This window comes from Lytechinus pictus, unplaced genomic scaffold (assembly GCF_037042905.1).
Source record: "Lytechinus pictus isolate F3 Inbred unplaced genomic scaffold, Lp3.0 scaffold_24, whole genome shotgun sequence".
Taxonomy (NCBI): Eukaryota; Metazoa; Echinodermata; class Echinoidea; order Temnopleuroida; family Toxopneustidae; genus Lytechinus; species Lytechinus pictus.
In genome coordinates, this window is record NW_026974144.1 from 684,072 (window position 1) to 709,095 (window position 25,024).

The window sequence follows — 25,024 nt, forward strand, 5'->3', positions numbered from 1 at the left end:
GTTATAGTCATATTTGCAAAATTATTCAAACGTCATAAAACCAAAATGGAAAATTTTAGTTCCGACGCCATTTTGATGACGTCATGATAAAATTTAGGGTCAAATGTGACATAAAATCACATCTATATTTCATACTCTATCCGAATATAAAAGAAAATATAGGGGTCAACGGACTATCTGGGCCCCGTTGCATAAAACTTTTGCCGGAGTTTTTTACGGCAAAAAATCAGGAAACTACGGCAAAAAAAAATTTGCCGGAGTTTTCCATTGCATAAAACTTTGCCGGAGTTTTCTCCGGCAAAACTTAAAAGAAACTCCGGCAAATCAAGTGGGTTTTTGCCGTAGCTCCTGTACCAACGGCAAAGTCCTAAAAACTCCGGCAAAGTCCTAAAAACTCTGGCAAAGTAGTTTCAAGATGGCTGCTCTATTGTATGCCATACAGCAGGCAGCTGTCTTGAGACGGGAGCGAGTCTTTAGAGATCGAACGCATCCCTTGGACATCTATGACGACAGCGAGATGCTGAAGTTTTATAGATTCTCCAGACAGGGATGCGTTCACATCATTAACAGACTCGCTCCCTATATTGAGCATCCGACAAGACGAAATTCTGCTATACCTGCAAGCCTGCAAGTTTTTATCACCCTGCGATACTTTGCGACAGGCTCTATGCTAACAAATACCAGTATAATCCACGGTATTAGTATTTCCACGGCATCGAGGACAGTGAGGAGAGTGACCTTAGCTTTGTATCAGCTTAGAAATGAGGTAATTATAGATAATTTCATCTATTTGATAATTATTAGGGCCTATTTTAAGGTCATCATGAGTGAAGTGGATGAAGGAAAGTTATTGAAATTTCTGTGACTATCAACACTGCAATAGTCAAAGATTTATGTATCGTATCGAGCTGGAAATGTATAACTAGGACTAATTATAATTTAGTAATAGATAAGACTTAGATCCAACATATTTCTTTAAAAAAATGGGTTATAAATTATGCAATGAAGCTGTTTTAAGTCTTCAAATTACTTGATTGAAGTTGAACTTCGTGCCCTTTTAATTTTTGGTTACCATGGCCACAGACGATCATCGAGAGTGGCAGCAGTGTCGGCTGCTAGCTATAGCTAGCCCCGCCGCGGGATGTAAATGACGGTATACGCGGTACAGTGCTGGCATTTGTACAAACCATCGCTAATTTTGCCGTTTTTCACCATTTAACCACCGAAATAAATCCAAATATTTACATCGTTTATAATTCATATCTAGAAATACTACCTTACATAAACTAGAATACAACAAAGTTTGCGTTTCCTTATTTTAACGAAAGAACAGACTTGTACTCGGTTTAGGAAAAAATTGATGGTCGTCGTTATGGCCCAGTCCCACGCACTCAAAAAAAAGTTGGAACAGCGCGTTCGATCACTTATCAAAATCAATCGACAATTGTCGAATTGACATATCAATCTCACCTACGACATCCAATATTAAAAATGAGAATTCTCAGTTAGTTTGCCACTTCATAAGACTGGTTGATGATTTGGGAAAGGGTGTAACTTTCAAATATTCTTTCCTTCCCGACCCAGCAGAGCTGAGCTCAGCCCGGTTTCCTCCAACTATGACCACAGTCATGGATGCACTGAATTTCGGCCAGTGGCCGTGCTATATAGTAGCTAGCTAGGGCAGGGCGCCAGCTCACATGGGAAATCAATTTTGTGTATGTGGGTGTTGTCACGTTTCAACACCAACTTCACGGGTAATCTTAACAGTTGGCAGAGAATAAAATGGAAAAAAAGTATGAAGAACCATTGCAAGATCTTTAAAAAAACATGATTAAAGATCTTGTTATTTCTTTAAAATTGATAACTCCTTGGGATGAAGCTGTCCAAGAACAATGACATACAAAGAGAGATAGAAAAAGAGGGAGAGATTATAGGGGGCCCAGGGGGTGGGGGTCATGGAAATGGGATCTAGAGGTAAACGACCTAAAGTTAGGCCTGCACATTTCATTTATATTGGAATGAAAATGTGTATGCCTAATAAACGGACTATGATTGCATGGGTCAAGGATTGACAATATAGGGGTTGATATGGGGGAGGGGGGGGGGTCACCTTTAATTCATTCCAAAATTGTCTGAAAAGTCACACTACCCCTCCTCAATGCCATTATCAAAAGTTTATGACAGTTTGTAACTGAACCATATTTTCAAAAAAAATTCTATGAATTTCTTGGTAAATTTAAAAAAAAAATCTGAAATAGGCCGGGAAATAGGCCTATCCACATTGGCAATTTTCATAAAACATAACATCAAAATATAAAACGTTATAAAATAATTACTGTAGAATCAACTATAATACTTGATAACTGATTTCTTTAACATATATATGAAATCAGCTTCATTTGGGAGATAAGACCCTTTATATTTTAATACATTTTGGTCTTCCCAAAGTTCTCTGTGAACAAGCCAATGCCACCTCTCTGAGAAAATCGTTCTCAGAAGCTTACATTTCAAACTCCCTTAAAACGCCCCTCTATATCCAATACCAAATAATGTAGAAATCCCTTCAATATTATTTGCTCTGGAATATACTCCACTTTAATAGTTTATGGATTCCATAATCTTTCAAGTATTGGAAAACTAAATGTAAAATAAGTTCTGCTGAAGCTGTAGTTTATAGATCCCCTTTTTTCTTTGGTACCTTTTCTGTACGATGTTATTTTAATTGCATGTAATTTTTTGTTTATAAAGTTTTTCATCATGATGCAAGGCCCCTGTGTAAATCAGTTATAAATAACTGATAGGGCTACCCTGCACCAAATGAAACTGAAATAGATAATAATCTCTCATGTTCCTTGACTCAATTTTCAAAATCATGCAGTCTTCATTTTATTCAGCTCAGCACACATGCACCCCCACTACCCTTAATGTTTTTTCCCCCAAAATTTCATTTAATGTACAGGTGATCAAGTTCCCCCAGTCAATTGAAGACCTGAGAGAGCGACAAGTAGGTTTTTATGGAGTGGCCCATTTTCCAAATGTGGTCGGTGCTGTGGATGGAACGCATGTTAATCTGTTAGGGGCTCCACTAGGCGAGGACGAGTACCTGTATGTTAACAGAAAGGGTCGCAAATCACTGAACGTTCAACTGATTTGCGACCACACCTACAAATTGCTGAATGTCGTTGCCAGGTGGCCAGGGAGCACCCACGACAGCCGCATCTTGAGGGTAATTATATTCAAGAAATTGAGATGCAATGCCCCCCCCTCCATCGTATATCCATGCAATATGATAGCTATATAATAGCTATTGTACAGGGGGTGGGGAATAACAATTCTAAAATGTTTCTTTTATGGGCCACTTATATCAATCAATAAATGTGGTATAGTATTAGCAGTATTTTTATAGAAGCCAACCTAAATGTGATTTTTTTTCTTTTCTCAATGAAATTAGCCAAAACTCAAGACTTCTCTTTCTTAATACTCTCCTTTCTTTTTTGTATACCTATTCTCTCTGCCTTTCTCCTCTTTCAAACAATTCAATTCTCAAATAATATACATTTAAAATAATTTCATTTGCAATCCAATATAATACAGAAAACTTATCATTTATTAAGAACAGTTAAAAGTGATAGACCAAAGAAGTCATTATTAACAATTTACAACTGAATTTGTAATCAAGTCATATGTTGATTTCAATGGTCATCGTATCCCTTGTTTGTGTATTGAAAGATGTAATTGAATATTGACAAGGTCCCTTTTCTTTTAAATCAACAGAACAGTGCCATTGGACAACGATTTGATGATGGCGAACTGCAAGGTATCCTGCTAGGCGATGCAGGATATCGCCTGGAGCCATGGCTCATGACGCCAGTTCGAGAGCCACATAACAATGCTGAAAGAGCATATAACAGGTTAATAAATTTTAATAATATTCAATTATAATATTATCAATGAATGCTCAGCAACCATGTGTCATTTTGATAAACACATTATAGAATATTTTGAAATTTACATATATACATATATACACCATAAAGCTCTTTAGTGTGTTTATATCACAACAGATTAATAAATAAAATTTGGCATAATATATAAATCAGAGATGAATTAATTATTTAAGTACCAAACTGTAATCATCAATACACAAATGAAAGCATTTCTGAAATGAGAAATATAATAGCCTGTCACCCTACATTGATCAAATTTTCAGCGTACAGGGTTCTCTCGAATGAGAGGCAGTTTTTATGTACTGAAGAGACCACCCTACAGGGTCTAAAGAAAACAAAAATAAATGAATAAATAAATAAATTTGAAATATCAACATTTTTGCAGCTTAAAGGACAAGTTCACCCCAACAAAAGCTGATTTGAATATAACAATGGAAATCATGCTTATAATGCTGAAATTTTGATCAGAAACAGATCTAAAATAAGAAATTTATGACATTTTAGAATTTTGCTTAATTTCACAAAACAGTTTTATGCTCATCTAGGTTGGTATGCAAATAAGGGAACTGATGACATCACCCAATCACCATCTATTGTGTGTTTCATTATATGAATATGAAATATATTAATTTTCTCATTATCATGTGAAACAAAGTTTCATTCCTCCCTGAACATGGGGAATTCCATTGTCTTAACATTTTGTGGTTCAAACAAGAGGGTTCTTATTGTAAAATCTGTAAAAATAGAAATATTGCATAATTCAATCAATAAAATACAAATAAAATAGCATGACAATAACATCATCAACTCTTTCATTTGCATAACACTGAGTTGAGCATAGAACTGTTATGTGGAAAATAAGCAAATCTTTATATTGTCACAACTTTCTTATGTCAGATATGATTTTGATCAAATTTTGAGCGTTATTCTGGTTTGAAATTTATCTATTTATTCAAATAAACTTTTTGGTAAGTGGACTTGACCTTTAATTTTTTTCAAAGTGAAGTTTCATGTCTTTCATTTCATTTCAATTTTGCAAATACTATATGCAGAATATTGAGAATATTTTATTTTACATTATGTAGGAGGGGAAATCCTCACAATGAATTTAAATCTGACTTTACATGTACCTTACTCCAAAATCTATTTTATTGCACACAGAGCACACTGTAAGACACGGGTTTTCATCGAGCAAGTCAACGGGCAGCTCAAGAATAAATTCAGATGCTTGTTGGGTGGTGGCATCAATATGTCCCCAGAGAGGGCCAGTGACATCATCATCGCTTGTTGTGTCCTCTTCAACATAAGCAAGGAGTTGAAAGAACCAGAACAAGAATACCACATGGAAGTTGATGAAGATGTCAATCCCCACGAGCCAGAAGGAAATGAGCCCACTGGTGCTGCCGTAAGACAGGCTATTATAAACGATTATTTTGCTTGAACTGGTTTGGATTTACCATGCACATTTTCCCCATTGTCATTGCTCTGTTAAAGTTGAAAGCTTTCGCTTTATTTTCTATTGACATTTTTCAAAATATTTATTGGAAAGGTGTTACAGATATTGTAACTAGTTTGAAAGCATTGTATTTACAATTGCACTTTATTTCTGATTTATATAATTTCACTACAAATCATATTGTTTTGACCAGTTGAAAATGAGCAATGGCAAACTTCTGAATCATAAACCATTGATCTTCAAGGCACTAACTTTACTTCAACTTTGCTCTTAGGTTGTTGGTCTTTTCTAGCATAAGGTATAACCTCCATATACACAATGATCTAATTATGATTTAACATGTGGTAGAGTTTGGGACTGGCTGAGTGACAAAACTCACAAAAGTAAATGTGAATACATATACATGTGCCTAAGATCTATGAAGAGTGAGAGGTTGTAGTCACAAGCAATGCCCCTAATGATTGACAACAAATCTTACCAAAATGTGCACCTTTGGAGACAATGAAAACAATTGTCATTCATATGTATACAAACATAGATGCATAAATATTCTTGGAGTATATATTTACAGAAAGCACTTTTGCAAATACTGTATACTTGTCTATTTTGATCCTGACTTTCATGGTGAAAGATTCTCACAGTGAGCATCATATTGAATGGTTCTGTAAATGTATTGAATATTCCAAATGATAGAGTACATCATACCTCCAAATGGTTGATGATTATGAAATTATGAAAGAAACCCAAACCTGCATACATATAAGACATCTGAATATATAATTCTTCATATATGCTGTGAGAGTCAGATGCAACAGGCAAGGATCACATGGAATGTGGTCATGAATCCCATGAAAATTGGTTTATGCATCAACTCTAGAATCAATTAAGCATAACCCTGGAATATAAAGCATTGGTGTACATGATCAGAAGTAATTTGTGAAACATTACAATATAGCAAGTGTCACCTGGGTTCCAACGATATATGTTAAACACAGATATCAAGACCGAGAGTGAAGGGATGGCTAATTTTTACTCACTCTGATTTACTTGAGCTTTTGTCTTGAGTGACACTGAAAAATTGATGCAGTCACACATTCCAGAACAAGATAATGGAAAAAAAAACCCACATCACTGATGTTATAATATTGGAGGAAATCTTATTGTACTTGTCATTTCTTTAGTGAAATTTATTTCAGAGTTGAATAATAGAGAATTAGAGATCAATATGTTATCCTTTTACCCAGATTTGGATTATGAAAATGTATAAGTGAACATTGAACTATTCTTAGAGAGGGATTCTCATGAGGATTTCAGCACCAAAATGTTTTTGTTGCATTGCAAGGCATTGATTCAAATTTTACTAGAGTATTGAATGAATAACATTATTTTCTATCTACTGAGATGAGAATAAAAGATCAAGTTTAACATCCTCAATTCAGAAGAATGTAGTCTTTGTCATTTTTTGTATTCATTTACATAATATTTGCTAAATGTATGGTTTTGGAAATTTTTGGAAGTTCAAGGTGATTTTACTACAAGTTCTAAAACAATATTCATTAGGTTTTCAGTCTACTCATTTCTTCCGTTGAGGTGTTTGTGTAGTTCAATTTTTGCTACAAATCTCCAGATGATGAAAACATCTAAGAAAAAAAAATTCTATATTAATTCTTGAAAAAATGAAGTATTTAGGTTAAGAGTTGATAAGATGAATCATAAATACATTACATAGCACAGGTTATTTTAAAATGAAAACATTTGCTTTTTTATAAAAAAACAAACATTGTGAGACCAACAATATCCATGTTATAAAGGTTGTTGTCTGGATTTCTACCAATAAAAATATAACATTTTGCATATGATAATACTGTATAGAGCTATTAGCAGGAGGCCAAGAGAACAGCATAAGAAAAGGTGGAATACCAATAAATAGTTGAAGCGTGCTGTAAAATTCAGCAAGAGTGGCTCAAAACACAGACAAGCTATTGTAGTTGTTAATGGAATCAGTAGTTACATACAAACAAAAATGATTCAAAGATAAAGGCCCAAATTCACAAAGGTAAGTTTTAAAACCATCGGATGAACCTATGGTTTATGCAGACTTCCTGTATAAATTACGTTTATTAAAAAAAAGGGTCCAAGGTTGAGGCTCTCTATTGTCACAGTGTGCCAAATTAACGCCAGTTGCCATGGTTATCCATGAGTCCACTCTTCAAACAGTGGACTCATGAATAAAACTAGCGTCCTTAACCATGGTCGTTAATTTGGTGCACTGTGACAAAAGTGCGCATCAGCATAGAACATTTATTACTATGCAGGGCAAATAAGCATAATTCATACAGGAAACCTGCATCCATGGGTTCAACCGATGGTTTTAAAAACCACCTTTTTGAATTTGGGCCTAGTTGTCCAGAATCACTACTGATGTCCATTAACAAACTGCTGCAAACTATTTCTTATATCTTTAAAAACATCATGGATGTTATTAAATGTTTGCAGCATAGCTTGCTGCGTTCTGAGCGTCTCCTGCTGAACTTCCAACAGACGCTCCTGGTATTCTGTGTGTTGGTCATACCGGAGAGAACACCTTCTCTTATGCTGGACGTCTTGGCGTCCTGCATGACCTCCTGGACCCCCCTCTTCCCTCGATGCCTCCTTCACCTCCTCGACCACCTCCTCAACCTCCTCCTCCATCGGATTCCCCATCTCAGCTAGCATGGCACAGGCTGCCGTATTTTGTGATAGCTGCACGTCAAGAAAAGAAAATTAAACTTGACTTTAATTACATATTTAAACATTTCATATTGAGCACTGGAATGGACTATGATTCAACATTTTTCATTTCAAAATCTCAGCCCAATTCCAAGCTCATAAATCGGTATTCCAGGTTGAATTAATATTATTTGAACAGATAAAGAAGAAAAATCAGATAAACAAACCCCTCTTTTTCCCGACTTTCTTTCTTCCCCTTTATATTCCCCTGTTCAGTTTTGCTCATCAATCCACAAGAATGTTGAAATTTTTAAAAACAATACCCGAGTGTCTTGCTCACGTTTTGTATAGGACAAGAAACACTATTCAGATTCAAAATTCAAAATAAAATATAGACATTCTATTGGCAAAGTGCTTATGAGAACTTATTTTCTTTTCCTAAAATTTGAAATTTTACACAATTAAATCATTATACATCATTTCATCTGGGGAGAAAAGAGCTGGAATACATTTGCAGGCTTAGGAAAGAAACAAATGCTCTTCTTATCTGAGTGTTTGAAATAACTGTGGTAATCCAGTGCATATTTCCCATTGCAAAAAATCAAAAGGTTTTACTATTGATGGCAATTTAAAATGACCTTGAAGCACCACCTTCCCTTTCCTTTCCGTGTCCTCTTTAAAATAGCTTTGCCCCTTTAGATTCTCAAGTAGAGCCATGTGAGAAGAATTGTGGAGAAAATCCAATCCACATATGCTCATTGAATTAATGCCTGAATTCAAGAATAGCTGAAATTGATATTAAAGATCCTTCTTGAAGGCATGTATTTAATTACACATATATCATGTATTTGATTTTTGAAACTTTTCTGTAAAACCAACCGGTTTCTCTGATGCCCCAGTCTCGGTCTCCATGCCACGGATCCCATGTACTGCCTTATCTCGCATGGCTGCCAGGACCATCTCCATCTTAGGCTTTATTTTGCACTGTCCTCCTCCTGAAGATTTAACAAAAATCAATAAACTTACATAATTATAAACTTTCTCAATGCAAACAAAGAGGGATGGTAGAATGATCTAAAAAAAGGGAGTAGACATGACCAATACCATGGGGTTGATGATGACTCAACCCCCTCCCCCCCCCCACCCTCCCCCTGACACAAACACAATATACCTAAGCAAAAGAAATTGCAAAAACAGATTATGAATTGGAAGTCATCCCCAAACACTGATCAGTAATGAAGTGTACACAAATGCAAAACAATTCAATTACTATGAAGACTGGAATTTTTGGAATTGAAACCTAGGCTTAGTTACCATTCCATTTTAAAGATTTGACATGTATGCCTCCGCCATTGCAACAGGAAAAAGTAGAACTCCTATATGTATACATTGGGCAAGTTTGAAGTTAAATCATTAATATAATACTACTAACTTAGTCTTATTTCATACACAGTAGCACTTATCATGAAATCCATATTTCATAAACTATATCCATAAACTTTCAGTTATGACAGCAATTTAACAATTATCCCCAACATGGCCAAAGTTTATTGACCATAAATGACCTTTGACGTTTGAACTAAAATTTACACAGGATGATCAGTGATACTTGATTACTCTTATGTCTTTAGTTTTATGAACCAGGCCCATTAACTTTTAAGTTATGATGGTAATTCAACAAATACCCCCATTAAAGTTTGTTGACCCTAAATGACCTTTGACCTTGGTCATGTGACCTGAAACTCAGGCAGGGTGTTCAGTAATACTTGATTACCCTTATGTCCAAGTTTCATGAACTAGGCCCATATACTTTCTAAGTTATGATGACATTTCAAAAACTTAACCTTGGTTAAGATTTCAATGTTGACGACGCCGCCGTTGGAAAAGCGGCGCCTATAGTCTCACTCTGCTATGCAGGCGAGACAAAAATTGGAAGTTAAAAGTTCTTTTCTTATCACAATAAAGAAATCAACAAGGCCAGACAAATGAGACATCCCCAAATCCTGCCCACCTCCCTGCATCCACCTACAATTGGCAGAGGTAAAAAATAGTTGTTGAATGATTAGCATGACATATATTCTAAAAAATTACTAGATGAATGGTCATAGATCTCTTAAAGCTTAAGTTGATGTATTAAACAAAATTCTTTACTTTTAAAATGAATAAAAATACATACCAGTCTTATTTCTCTGTCTAGCGTAATCATTCGCTTTTTTTTTCAGGTCACTCCAGGACTGCCTCAGGTTAGAGGCAGTCCGACCGGGACAGCCAAGAGCAGCTAGCTGCTCTGACAGCTCCTCCCATGCCTTCCTTCTTGTTTCGGCAACCTTTATTTGAAATGCAAACAGACCAAAAATTAGTTTTTCCTGCAGTAAACTCTTAAGTAAATATGTATTTTACAAGTGGAACATGTCAGATAGGCAGTCTCAACTGCGATATGTTATTCAATATACTGTACGAGCAGTGCTAAGGGGCTGATCCAGCTTTTGCCATTAGGGAATGGGGGGGGGTTCCTCGACCAGCCTCACCTAGGTTGAGGGAAGCACAATGTAGGTAAATTTCTTGCAGAAGGAAAACATGCCATGGCTGGGAATCAAACCCACATCTCTCAGATTGAAAGACAAGCGTTATAACTACTCGACCAAGATGTCACCATAACAAGGTGAGATTTAAATGTCAAGTCCACCTCAAAAAAATGTTGATTTGAATCAATAGAGAAAAATCAGACAAGCACAATGCTGAAATTTTTATCAAAACCGGATGTACAATAAGAAAGTTATGACATTTCAAAGTTTCGCTTATTTTTAACAAAATACTGTAGTTATATGAACGAGCCAGCTACATCCAAATAAGAGAGTCGATGATGTCACTCACTCACTATTTCTTTTGTTTTTTATTGTTTGAATTAAACAATATTTCAATTTTTATGAATTTGATGATTAGGACCTACTTGCCTGAAGCACAAAATGTTAAAATGAAGGAATTCCACATGTTCAGGGAGGAATGAAACTTCATTTCACATGACAATGACAAGAAAATATATTTCATATTTCATATAATAAAATACAAAAGAAATAGTGAGTGAGTGATGTCATCAGTTTTTCATTTGCATACTGACCGAGATGTGCATATACCTGTTTTGTGAAATGAAGCGAAACTTTAAAATGCCATAACTTTTTTTTATTTTACATCTGATTTTGATGAAATTTACAGTGTTATGCATGTTGAATTTTTCTCTTTTTATTCAAATCAAGTTTTTGTTGGGGTGGACTTGTACTTTTGCTAAATTCAAGTATGCCAATTGCTAGGTCTAAAACATAATAAAAGAAAATCTGCTGAGGGAAAGCTTCTTCTCTTTTTCATAAATATTCATCAAACTTACAAAGAGTTGTGACAACATCAACATCTATTAGGCATGTTTGTTCAAAATATTTTCTAGCTAGGATGTTTATTCATGCATTCATTGTTTTCGTGAAAATTCACTGCGCTTCTCTTTGCATAAGGAGGACATTGTGCAAGTTTTTCATAGGTTAACTTAAGACACTGATGTATTTCCATAGGGTTGCGATTGATCGAATCAATCATAACTCTTTGTAAGACGGGGCCAAGGACTACCAAAAAAAAAACGCAATGAAACCTGTCTATAAATACAAAAAAGAGTGTTGCTAAGGTGAACACATAATGCGCCCGCCTGCAACATGGAACATGAAGTTATTCGTCAAGCAAGAAACTGTAGTTATCACGTTTACCAGGTAAAGTTAAAGGTCGGACAACGAGCGTGATATCGTAATACATCCCGTCTAGTACGGGCGTATAATAAAAATGGCAGCAATTAAAATTTGTGCAGTTTTGAAATTTAGCTTCCATACTGTATATCTTACCCTTTCACAAGGCGACAATGGTTGACCAAACAACCGTGTGTGGTTGATGCGCACAAAATCGCACATACACTGCAATTGTTCCAGTGTGAATCTTGACTTTTTCAGCTGTAAGAAATTGAATGAGAAAATAATCTTATTAGACGATCCAAAAATGCCACTATAATTTGTTAAAAAAGGTTTAAAATCTAATTATATGATACCAGTCATAAAGCAGAATATATGATCATAGCAATAGAAATACAATAGCTAATACAATCATTCGACAAAGTTTCCAAATCAGACAAAATGCGCCGATGCAGACTGCAGAAAACTATTAGCTGCAGCTGCTCGAGCCGCAAGCGCAATTTCAACCGGCAATCACATTACCATGCCGAAGCCCCGGCGGCAATAAACATGGAAAAGACGCTGACCACCGCGAGTGCTTGCGACACAAAACAGATCGAAAGAAACGTTTTTCAAAACATCGTGGGTTTAACTATTACGGTACCAATCGTGATTCAAAATAATAAACATATATTTCTGCAAATAATTTATCGACTTGGAATGATCAAAATGATAAATATCAATACATATGAATGAATAAAATAAGTCGTGCTTACTTTGACTGGAGTTTCCATTTTTTCTTCGAGCAGACAGCACTACGACCAATACCGATCGCGGTATCGGCTGATATCGGCGTTCATCCTCGTCCAAGTTTATTCAGTCTTAAAAAACTCTGGCAACTTAAAAAACTCTGGCAAAAGTTTGCCAGAGTTTTTTTGCCATGAAATTTTGCCCGAATTTGAAACTCTGGCAAAAAACTAAGGTTTTTGCCATAGAAAAACTATGGCAAAAATAAGTCTGGCAAAAGTTTTATGCAACGGGGCCCTGAAGAGCTATATTGAATTTTGTAAAGGCATGTTTTTGCACATATTTGGTCTATTGTTAACGCGCGCGTGCGCGCGTGATTCAAACTTTGATGGAAGCTAATTCCTTTACTACTGGTCGTAGAAGGTTGATCAAGGTATCAAATTATTAGAAATTTAATAACAAATGCATTGACGTAAAAGAAAGTGAGATTTTACATTGCGTAACGACGCTACGCGCGTGAACGCGCGCGAAAACGGTTGAGCGCGCAAATTCTTGAAATGCCTTAAATGACCTGATTCGTACTCTACTTTGATCAAAAAGTGATTTTGGGCATTTTAAAATTTTGACGCGCGCGTACATGCGCGTCGTTACGTGTAAATGACCTTTGATGACATGGACAGTTGACCCTTGATCTGAAGTTAATTCGATGTCAATATTGTTCATTTTTGATGATTGATGATGAAGATATTGTTGATAATGTGATTTTACAAAATGGCGCGTAGATGACGTCACGATGACCATTTGACGTTGAACTTGTTTCGTACACATCGCATGATAACTGTTCATAATTGATAATATTTTGATGAAAATTGATTGAGCACTTTTTCAGCTTTTGGTGGAACAAGAAAAGGGTGGAAAAAGAAAAATAAATAATAAAAATAAATAAAAAAGAAAATTCGTAGAAACACAAGAGGTGATCTGTCAGTTGACAGATCACCTAACTAGATTTTAATTCGTCATGCGGACGAATTAGGTGGTCTGTCATGATTTTTCATTCATTGACGGCTAATGTTGTATAAAATGAATCCCGGGAATGAATCATTCAGATATGATTGATAATCTTGATCATAGACATCAAAGGAATAAATTTTGACCATTGCTAAATGTGATTATAAATGTAGTGATGACAATCGTGATGATTGTAATGATGGTGGTGATAATGCAATATGTTAAATACGAAATAAAGTTAGGAGCACGTAAAATGCCTTAAAAACTCTCCAAAAATCTCAGACGATTTTACCGAAATTGGCTTTCCAAAATTGCGCAATGAAAGGCGCCTTAATTTTCACAGCAGCTAATTTTTAATCGACAGTTTGATGTTTTTTATGCAAAATCTTGTTAAAAATTCTTTGTACTTTGAGCATTTTTTTTAAAGATTTCACCCACTGACATTTCACAATGTCAGTGGGTATTAATTTCACAGAATACTTGAAAATTCATAGGTGATACTTTTTAAAAGCTAAAATATCTTAAATATTTTTGTTCAAATTTTCTGCTACATTTCACAATGCTATAATTTCACAGCATTCACATCAAAACTCATCAGTGATGTATTTGATAAAAGAACCAAGTAGATTTTTTTTGTAAATGTTTGCCAAATTTCTGCAAATTTTTAAACATTTCAAATAATATTTTCCGTCAAAAATTTTCAATATCCATTTATTAATTGTGTATGACTTTGACATTTACTTGAAAATTCTTTCTTGATGATTTTTACTGAAAAAAGTCAGGTAAAAGATTCAAATACTGGCAATTTTCCCGCAAAATTTCGGGAACATGTGTAATTAACTAAATTGCACAATTTTTTCATTTCACAGAAGGTACCTGAAAATTTGTTATACGTTATATTAAGTAAAAATTAACAAACAGAAAAAAAATCAAGGAATTTCCGCAAAATGTCCGGAATGAAAATTTTCAACCCAATAGCATTTAGATATTGCAGCGTTTACTAAAAAAATACATAAATGATGTTTTACAATGTTAAAATTGCCCCTTAAAAAGTTCCGGCAAAATTACAAAATATGTCCTACATAAGTAACCGCAAAGCAGGTGGGCTTAAAATTTTCAGCAAGACCGTACAAGTGATTAATGAAGCAATTTCTTTAAAAAATTCTCAAAAATTAAGTCCAGAAAAAATTAGCAAAAACTTAAACAAGTTATAACACACTGATGCTGGGGTCAAAAGTGAAAATTAGTCACATGTTATTTGTAGATAATTGTCTTCACTATATCATATCAAAATTTGGAAGAAAACTGACCAGTAATAACGAAGATACGGTCAAGTACGTTGACGTTTGTTGCGAAAATATGTAATTTTCACTAATAACTTAAAATTGACGTAATTACAAAATCTGCAAATGAGATATTGATTATATAAAAGAGTGAGAAAAAATTTTGGGTCAACGGACTCCCTGAAGAGCTACAGTGAATTTTATATAGGCATATTTTTGCCCATTTACGCGCGAGTAATGCAAATTTGAATGGACGCGCATTCCCGTATTATTGGTCGTAAGAGGCTGAATGAGGTATCAAATTAATCAGAAGCTAATGGACAATGGACAGACATAAAATAAATGATGACTCGAAGATGCATACCGATGGTAGGTGCAAGAACGCGCACGCATACCTGTGCGCGCGCAAATTCTTGACATGCTCAAAATGACCCGAAACGTACCCAAACTTGACCACGGTTGATTTGGGGAATTTTTGAATTTTGACGCGCGCGTACGTGCGCGTCGTGACCTTTGCATGACCTCTGATGACATGTCCTGATGACCTGTCACCTGAACTTGATATGATGCAAATATGGATGATTTTTTATGATTAGTTGCGATGATATGATCAATCATATAATTTTACAAAATGGCGCCTAGATGACGTCATCATGATTTGATAACCTTGAAAAGTTTCGTTTCACGATTCCATAATAATTTCCATACATGACATGAAAATCAAGAAATTTGACAAGCCCGATTTTGAGATAAAGTGGGAACAAAATTTGGCAATAAAAATAAATAAAGTAAATTCTGACGAATATAATAGGTGATCTGTCATATTCATGACAGACCACCTAAAAAGGAAAAAAAAAAAAAACTAGAATTTTAATTCGTCTTGAGGACGAATTAGGTGATCTGTCTGTCATTCTCATGATCACGATCTAATATTTGATCATTATAACCATGACAATGCAGATCAATATGATCATCATGATTAAAAACAGACTTTTATTAACAAAAGAACATATTAAATACAGCAGCTGAAAGACAAAATATTAGGTTGTGTAAACGATCTTGTTGTATTAGAGAATGCCAAATGCAATTTCGCAAGTGACTACACGAAATAGTTAAAATAATGTTGCCGAAATCCATGAATGTAGAATCAAATTTTGAGAAAAATCAGTATTTAATAGACGTTACACACAAATACATTAGCAAAAAAAAGAACATTGTCAAGTGAGTTTCGAACCAAGGACCTTCGCATTGCAAGGCAGGTGTGCTATCCATTAGACTACACAGCGCCCCGTACTCTCTTAGTTCAAAGAAGGAATATTATCTTAAATTGACTTATGACAGTGAAAATAGGCATTGTGATATGCCTCTATAAATTCTCAGTTTTGAGGATGAATAATTAATATAAATGAAAACTTTATTAAATATTTAGTAAGTGTATCAGCTCAGCTACAATATGTCGAAATCTGGGCGAAAAATGATCAAGAATTACGGAGTTATATTCATATTTGCAAAATAATTAAAACGTCATAAAACAAAAATGGAAAATTTTAGTTCCGACGCCATTTTGATGACGTGATGATAAAATTTAGGGTCAAATGTGACATGAAATCACATCTACAATTCATACTCTATCCGAATATAAAAGAAAATATAGGGGTCAACGGACTATCTGAAGAGTTATATTGAATTTTGTAAAGACATGTTTTTGCACATATTTGGCCTATTTTCAATGCGCGCTTGCGCGCGTAATGCAAACTTTGACGGAGGCTAATTCCTTTATTACTTGTCGTAAAAGGTCGTTCAAGGTATCAAATTATTGACAATTTCATAAAAAATGCATTGACGTAAAAGAAACGGCGATTCTACATTGCGTAACGACATTACGCGCGTGAACGCGCGCGAAAACGTGTGAGCGCGCAAATTCTTGAAATGCTTCAAATAACCTGATTCGTACTCTACTTTGATCAAAAAGTGATTTTGAGCACTTTAAAATTTTGACGCGCGCGTACATGCGCGTCGTGACCTGTTTATGACCTTTGATGACATGGACAGTTGACCCATGATCTGAAGTTAATTTGATGTTAATATTGTTCATTTTTGATGATTGATGATGAAGATATTGTTGATAATGTGATTTTACAAAATGGCGCGTAGATGACGTCACGATGACCATTTGACGTTGAACTTGTTTCGTACACATCGCATTATAACTGTGCATAATTGATAATAATTTGATGAAAATTGATAGAACAGTTTTTCTGATTTTGGTGGAACAAGAAAAGGGTGGAAAAAGAAAAATAAACTAGAATTTTAATTCGTCTTAAGGACGAATTAGGTGATCTGTCTGTCATTCTCATGATCACGATGTAATATTTGATCATTATATCCATGGCAATGCACATTAATATAATCACCATCATTAAAAGCAGACTTTTATTAACAAAAGAACATATTAAATACAGCAGCTGAAAGACAAAATATTACGTTGTGTAAACGATCTTGTTGTATTAGAGAATGCCAAATGCACTTTCGCAAGTGACTACACGAAATAATTAAATTAATGTTGCCGAAATCCATGAATGTAGAATCAAATTTTGAGAAAAATCAGTATTTAATAGACGTTACACACAAATACATCAGCAAAAAAAAGAACATTGTCAAGCGAGTTTCGAACCAAGGACCTTTGTATTGCAAGGCATGTGTGCTATCCATTGGACTACACAGCGTCCCGTACTCTCATAGTTCAAAGAAGTAATATTATCTTAAATTGACTTATGACAGTGAAAATTGGCATTGTGATATGCCTCTATAAATTCTCAGTTTTGAGGATGAATAATTAATATAAGTGAAAATGTTATGCAATATTTAGTAAGAGTATAAGTCCAGCTACAATATGTCGAAATCTGGGCGAAAAATGATCAAGAATTACGGAGTTATAGTCATATTTGCAAAATTACTCAAACGTCATAAAACAAAAATGGAAAATTTTAGTTCCGACGCCATTTTGATGACGTCATGATAAAATTTAGGGTCAAATGTGACATAAAATCACATCTGTAATTCATATTCTATCCGAATATAAAAGAAAATTTAGGGGTCAACGGACTATCTGAAGAGTTATATTGAATTTTGTAAAGGCATGTTTTTGCACATATTTGGTCTATTGTGAACGCGCGCGTGCGCGCGTGATTCAAACTTTGATGGAAGCTAATTCCTTTACTACTGGTCGTAGAAGGTTGATCAAGGTATCAAATTATTAGAAATTTAATAACAAATGGATTGACGTAAAAGAGAGATTCTACATTGCGTAAAGACGTTACGCGCGTGAACGCGCGCGAAAACGTGTGAGCGCGCAAATTCTTGAAATGCTTCAAATGACCTGATTCGTACTCTACTTTGATCAAAAAGTGATTTTGAGCATTTTAAAATTTTGACGCGCGCGTACATGCGCGTCGTGACCTGTTCATGACCTTTGATGACATTGACAGTTGACCCATGATCTGAAGTTAATTTTATGTTGATATTGTTCATTTTTGATGATTGATGATGAAGATATTGTTGATAATGTGATTTTACAAAATGGCGCGTAGATGACGTCACGATGACTATTTGAGGTTGAACTTGTTTCGTACACATCGCATGATAACTGTGCATAATTGATAATATTTTGATGAAAATTGATCGAGCACTTTTTCTGATTTTGGTGGAACAAGAAAAGGGTGGAAAAAGAAAAATAAACTAGAATTTTAATTCGTCTTGAGGACGAATTAGGTGATCTGTCTGTCATTATCTTGATCACGATCAAATATTTGATCATTATAACCATGACAATGCAGATCGATATGATAATCATGATTAAAAACAGACTTTTATTAACAAAAGAACATATTAAATACAGCAGCTGAAAGACAAAATATTGTGTAAACGATCTTGTTTTGTTACAGAATGCCAAATGCAATTTCGCAAGTGACTACACGAAATAGTTGAAATAATGTTGCCGGAATCCATGTATGTAGAATCAAATTTGGAGAAAAATCAGTATTTAATAGACGTTACACACAAATACATTAGCAAAAAAAGAACATTGTCAAGTGAGTTTCGAACCAAGGACCTTCGCATTGCAAGGCATTTGTGCTATCCATTAGACTACACAGCGCCCCGTACTCTCTTAGTTCAAAGAAGGAATATTATCTTAAATTGACTTATGACAGTGAAAATTGGCATTGTGATATGCCTCTATAAATTCTCCGTTTTGAGGATGAATAATTGATATAAATGAAAATTTTATTAAATATTTAGTAAGAGTATCAGCTTAGCTACAATATGTCGAAATCTGGGCGAAAAATGATCAAAAATTACGGAGTTATAGTCATATTTGCAAAATAATTAAAACGTCATAAAACAAAAATGGAAAAAATTAGTTCCGACGCCATTTTGATGACGTGATGATAAAATTTAGGGTCAAATGTGACATGAAATCACATCTACAATTCATACTCTATCCGAATATAAAAGAAAATAAAGGGGTCAACGGACTATCTTAAGAGTTATATTGAATTTTGTAAAGACATGTTTTTGCACATATTTGGCCTATTTTCAATGCGCGCTTGCGCGCGTAATGCAAACTTTAACGGAGGCTAATTCCTTTATTACTTGTCGTAAAAGGTCGGTCAAGGTATCAAATTATTGACAATTTCATACAAAATGCATTGACGTAAAAGAAACGGCGATTCTACATTGCGTAACGACATTACGCGCGTGAACGCGCGCGAAAACGTATGAGCGCGCAAATTCTTGAAATGCTTCAAATGACCTGATTCGTACTCTACTTTGATCAAAAAGTGATTTTGAGCATTTTAAAATTTTGACGCGCGCGTACATGCGCGTCGTGACCTGTTCATGACCTTTGATGACATGGACAGTTGACCCATGATCTGAAGTTAATTTGATGTTAATATTGTTCATTTTTTATGATTGATGATGAAGATATTGTTGATAATGTGATTTTACAAAATGGCGCGTAGATGACGTCACGATGACCATTTGACGTTGAACTTGTTTCGTACACATCGCATGATAACTATTCATAATTGATAATATTTTGATGAAAATTGATTGAGCACTTTTTCAGATTTTGGTGGAACAAGAAAAGGGTGGAAAAAGAAAAATAAACTAGAATTTTAATTCGTCTTGAGGACGAATTAGGTGATCTGTCTGTCATTCTCATGATCACGATTTAATATTCGATCATTACAACCATGTCAATGCAGATCAATATGATCATCATGATTAAAAACAGACTTTTATTAACAAAAGAACATATTAAATACAACAGCTTAAAGACAAAATATTAGGTCATGTAAACGATCTTGTTTTATTAGAGAATGCCGAATGCAATTTCGCAAGTGACTACACGAAATAGTAAAAATAATGTTGCCGGAATCAATGAATGTAGAATCAAATTTTGAGAAAAATCAGTATTTAACAGACGTTACACACAAATACATGAGCAAAAAAAAAGAACATTGTCAAGTGAGTTTCGAACCAAGGACCTTTGCATTGCAAGGCAGGTGTGCTATCCATTAGACTACACAGCGTCCCGTACTCTCATAGTTCAAAGAAGGAATATTATCTTAAATTGACTTATGACAGTGAAAATTGGCATTGTGATATGCCCCTATAAATTCTCAGTTTTGAGGATAAAAAAAGTAATATTAATTAAAGTTGAATGAAATATTGAGTAAGAGTATAAGCTCAGCTACAATATGTCGAAATCTGGGCGAAAAATGATCAACAATTACGGAGTTACAGTCATATTTGCAAATTTATTAAAACGTCATCAAACAAAAATGGAAAATTTTAGTTCCGACGCCATTTTAATGACGTCATGATAAAATTTAGGGTCCAATGTGACATGAAATCATATCTACAACTCATACTCTATCCGAATATAAAAGAAAATTTAGGGGTCAACGGACTATCTGAAGAGTTATACGGAATTTTGTATAGGCATATTTTGCACATATTTGGTCTATTGTGAACGCGCGCGTGCGCGCGTGATTCAAACTTTGATGGAAGCTAATTCCTTTACTACTGGTCGTAGAAGGTTGATCAAGGTATCAAATTATTAGAAATTTAATAACAAATGCATTGACGTAAAAGAAAGTGAGATTCTACTTTGCGTAACAACGCTACGCGCGTGAACGCGCGCGAAAACGTGTGAGCGCGCAAATTCTTGAAATGCTTCAAATGACCTAATTCGTACTCTACTTTGATCAAAAAGTGATTTTGAGCATTTTAAAATTTTGACGCGCGCGTACATGCGCGTCGTGACGTGTTAATGACGTTTGATCACATGGACAGTTGACCCATGATCTGAAGTTAATTTCATGTTAATATTGTTCATTTTTGATGATTGATGATGAAGATATTGTTGATAATGTGATTTTACAAAATGGCGCGTAGATGACGTCACGATGACCATTTGACGTTGAACTTGTTTCGTACACATCGCATGATAACTGTGCATAATTGATAATAATTTGATGAAAATTGATAGAACAGTTTTTCTGATTTTGGTGGAACAAGAAAAGGGTGGAAAAAGAAAAATAAACTAGAACTTTAATTCGTCATGAGGACGAATTAGGTGATCTGTCTCTGATTTTCATGATTACGAATACAATCACCATGTTTATTGAGATCAATACGATGATCATATTGAAAACTGAAGTTTTATTACGAAGAGAACACGTTGAATACCCTTGAAAAGAGGGAAATGAAAAGTTTTGTGAAATAAGTGTTACACATGGTATATGTACAAGTTATAATAAAAGGGTTTTAAAACTATTTTATTGTGCAATATATACCTTGTAATGGTCATAAAGGACCATTTGTGAAATGTTGAAAATAAACAAAAAAGAAAAAAAAATTCTCAATTTCACCCCTGGGCTCGAACCCTCGACCCTAAGGACGCAAGTCTGGTGCCTTATCAACTGAGCTACACTATTTCCCATAGACTAATACACATAAGCACTATTTCCCATCGACTTTACACATAAGCAAATTGAGGGGATCTCAAATCCAATTTTTCAAGAAAAATACGGGCATGATCCCGGCTTTTTATCAGAAAAATAAGACCAGATTGCGATAGCTTACAATCTCAGCTACATTATACTCCAAGCTAAGAGAAAACCGACGATTAGAAATGGAGATATGGCTCGCGAAATAGAGGAATGTAAAATCCAGTTTTGAGAAAAAGCCATTTCCCTTAGAGATTGCACACAAAATGAGCGAAAATGACATGCCTCTATAACTTGCCATTTTTCAGGATGATCCGTTCCTTTAAATGTTAATATAGCCATTAAGTTAGAAAGAGTATGTATTCAGCTACAACATATTAAAAAACTGGGCGAAAATTGACCAATATTTACGGAGTTATAGTCATATTTGCAAAATTATTAAAACGTCATAAAACAAAAATGGAAAATTTTAGTTCCGACGCCATTTTGATGACGTCATGATAAAATTTAGGGTCAAATGTGACATGAAATCACATCTACAATTCATACTCTATCGGAATATTAAAGAATATTTGAGGGTCAACGGACTATCCGAAGAGTTATATTGAATTTTGTAAAGGCATGTTTTTGCACATATTTGGTCTATTGTGAACGCGCGCGTGCGCGCGTGATTCAAACTTTGATGGAAGCTAATTCCTTTACTACTGGTCGTAGAAGGTTGATCAAGGTATCAAATTATTAGAAATTTAATAACAAATGCATTGACGTAAAAGAAAGTGAGATTCTACATTGCGTAACGACGTTACGCGCGTGAACGCGCGCGAAAACGTGTGAGCGCGCAAATTCTTGAAATGCTTCAAATGACCTGATTCGTACTCTACTTTGATCAAAAAGTGATTTTGAGCATTTTAAAATTTTGACGCGCGCGTACATGCGCGTCGTGACCTGTTCATGACCTTTGATGACATTGACAGTTGACCCATGATCTGAAGTTAATTTTATGTTGATATTGTTCATTTTTGATGATTGATGATGAAGATATTGTTGATAATGTGATTTTACAAAATGGCGCGTAGATGACGTCACGATGACTATTTGAGGTTGAACTTGTTTCGTACACATCGCATGATAACTGTGCATAATTGATAATATTTTGATGAAAATTGATCGAGCACTTTTTCTGATTTTGGTGGAACAAGAAAAGGGTGGAAAAAGAAAAATAAACTAGAATTTTAATTCGTCTTGTGGACGAATTAGGTGATCTGTCTGTCATTCTCATGATCACGATCTAATTTTCGATTATTACAACCATGTCAATGCAGTTCAATATGATCATCATCATAATAAACAGACTTTTATCAACGGAAGAACATATTAAATACAGCTGAAGACAACAAATTAGGTTGTGTAAAAGATCTTGTTTTATTAGAGATGCCAAATGCGATTTCGCAAGTGACTACACGAAATAGTGAAAATAATGTTGCTGGAATCCAAAAATGTCGAATCAAGTTTTGAGAAAAATCAGTATTAATAGAGGTTACACACAAATACATGAGCAAAAAAAAAAACATTGTCAAGTGAGTTTCGAACCAAGGATCCTCGCGTTGCAAGGCAGGTGTGCTATCCATTAGACCACAAAACTTCTCAAACTCTCGTCGTTCAAAGAATGAATATTATCTTGAATTGATTCATGACAGTAAAAATTGCCATTGTGATATGCCTCTATAAATTCTAAATTTTGAGGTTGAATAATTAATATAAATGAAAATTTTAGAAAATATTTAGTAAGCGTATAAGCTCAGCTGCAATATGTCGAAATCTGAGCGAAAAATGACCAACAATTACGGAGTAATAGTCATATTTGTAAAATTATTAAAACGTCATGAAACAAAAATGGAAAATTTTAGTTCCGACGCCATTTTGATGACGTCATGATAAAATGTAGGGTCGAATGTGACATGAAATCACATCTACAATTTATACTTCATCCGAATATAAAAGAAAATTTAGGGGTCAACGGACTATCTGAAGAGTTATATTGAATTTTGTAAAGGCATGTTTTTGCACATATTTGGCCTATTGTGAACGCGCGCGTGCGCGCATGATTCAAAGTTTGATTGAAGCTAATTCCTTTACTACTGGTCGTAGAAGGTTGATCAAGGTATCAAATTAATCAGAATTTCATAATAAATGCATTGACGTAAAAGAAACGGCGATTTCACATTGCATACCGACGTTACGCGCGTGAACGCGCGCGAAAACGTGTGAGCGCGCAAATTCTTGAAATGCTTCAAATGACCTGATTCGTACTCTACTTTGATCAAAAAGTGATTTTGAGCATTTTAAAATTTTGACACGCGCGTACATGCGCGTCGTGACGTGTTCATGACGTTTGATGACATGGACAGTTGACCCATGATCTGAAGTTATTTTTATGTTAATATTGTTCATTTTTGATGATTGATGATGAAGATATTGTTGATAATGTGATTTTACAAAATGGCGCGTAGATGACGTCACGATGACCATTTGACGTTGAACTTGTTTCGTACACATCGCATGATAACTGTGCATAATTGATAATATTTTGATGAAAATTGATCGAGCACTTTTTTTGATTTTGGTGGAACAAGAAAAGGGTGGAAAAAGAAAAATAAATAATAAAAATAAATAAAAAAGAAAATTCGTAGAAACACAAGAGGTGATCTGTCAGTTGACAGATCACCTAACTAGAATTTTAATTCGTCTTGAGGACGAATTAGGTGATCTGTCTGTCATTATCTTGATCACGATCAAATATTTGATCATTATAACCATGACAATGCAGATCGATATGATAATCATGATTAAAAACAGACTTTTATTAACAAAAGAACATATTAAATACAGCAGCTGAAAGACAAAATATTGTGTAAACGATCTTGTTTTGTTACAGAATGCCAAATGCAATTTCGCAAGTGACTACACGAAATAGTTGAAATAATGTTGCCGAAATGTAGAATCAAATTTTGAGAAAAATCAGTATTTAATAGACGTTACACACAAATACACTAGCATAAAAAAAGAACATTGTCAAGTGAGTTTCGAACCAAGGACCTTCGCATTGCAAGGCATTTGTGCAATCCATTAGACTACACAGCGCCCCGTACTC

General features: G+C 34.7%; 2 protein-coding genes across 2 annotated transcripts; one reads left to right on the plus strand and one right to left on the minus strand.

Annotated features, from left to right (window-relative positions):
• The first annotated feature begins 386 nt into the window (after window positions 1-386).
• LOC129283821 (putative nuclease HARBI1) lies at window positions 387-6,837 on the plus strand. The gene is made up of 4 exons (XM_064115212.1): window positions 387-766; window positions 2,960-3,226; window positions 3,775-3,911; window positions 5,109-6,837. Exons 1-4 carry the CDS (start codon window positions 416-418, stop codon window positions 5,386-5,388), a joined length of 1,035 nt encoding a protein of 344 aa, XP_063971282.1. The 5' UTR covers window positions 387-415; the 3' UTR covers window positions 5,389-6,837.
• On the minus strand, window positions 3,590-12,642 carry LOC129262919 (uncharacterized). Its single transcript, XM_064115213.1, has 5 exons — window positions 12,593-12,642; window positions 11,994-12,098; window positions 10,289-10,439; window positions 8,992-9,107; window positions 3,590-8,145 (listed from the first exon to the last, which is right to left on the minus strand). The coding sequence occupies exons 1-5, from the start codon at window positions 12,608-12,610 to the stop codon at window positions 7,819-7,821; spliced, it is 717 nt and encodes a 238-aa protein (XP_063971283.1). The 5' UTR covers window positions 12,611-12,642; the 3' UTR covers window positions 3,590-7,818.
• Window positions 12,643-25,024: the final 12,382 nt, after the last annotated feature.

Coding starts and splice junctions, on each gene's coding strand:
- LOC129262919 (XM_064115213.1), bottom strand. Junction 10,440..11,993: donor CATTGTCGCCTTGTGAAAGG/GTAAGATATACA, acceptor TTTCAAATAAAG/GTTGCCGAAACAAGAAGGAA. Junction 8,146..8,991: donor CTGGGGCATCAGAGAAACCG/GTTGGTTTTACA, acceptor CTTGACGTGCAG/CTATCACAAAATACGGCAGC.
- LOC129283821 (XM_064115212.1), top strand. CDS start 416: ATGGCTGCTCTATTGTATGCCATACAGCAGGCAGCTGTCTTGAGACGG. Junction 767..2,959: donor TGTATCAGCTTAGAAATGAG/GTAATTATAGAT, acceptor TTTAATGTACAG/GTGATCAAGTTCCCCCAGTC. Junction 3,227..3,774: donor ACGACAGCCGCATCTTGAGG/GTAATTATATTC, acceptor TTAAATCAACAG/AACAGTGCCATTGGACAACG.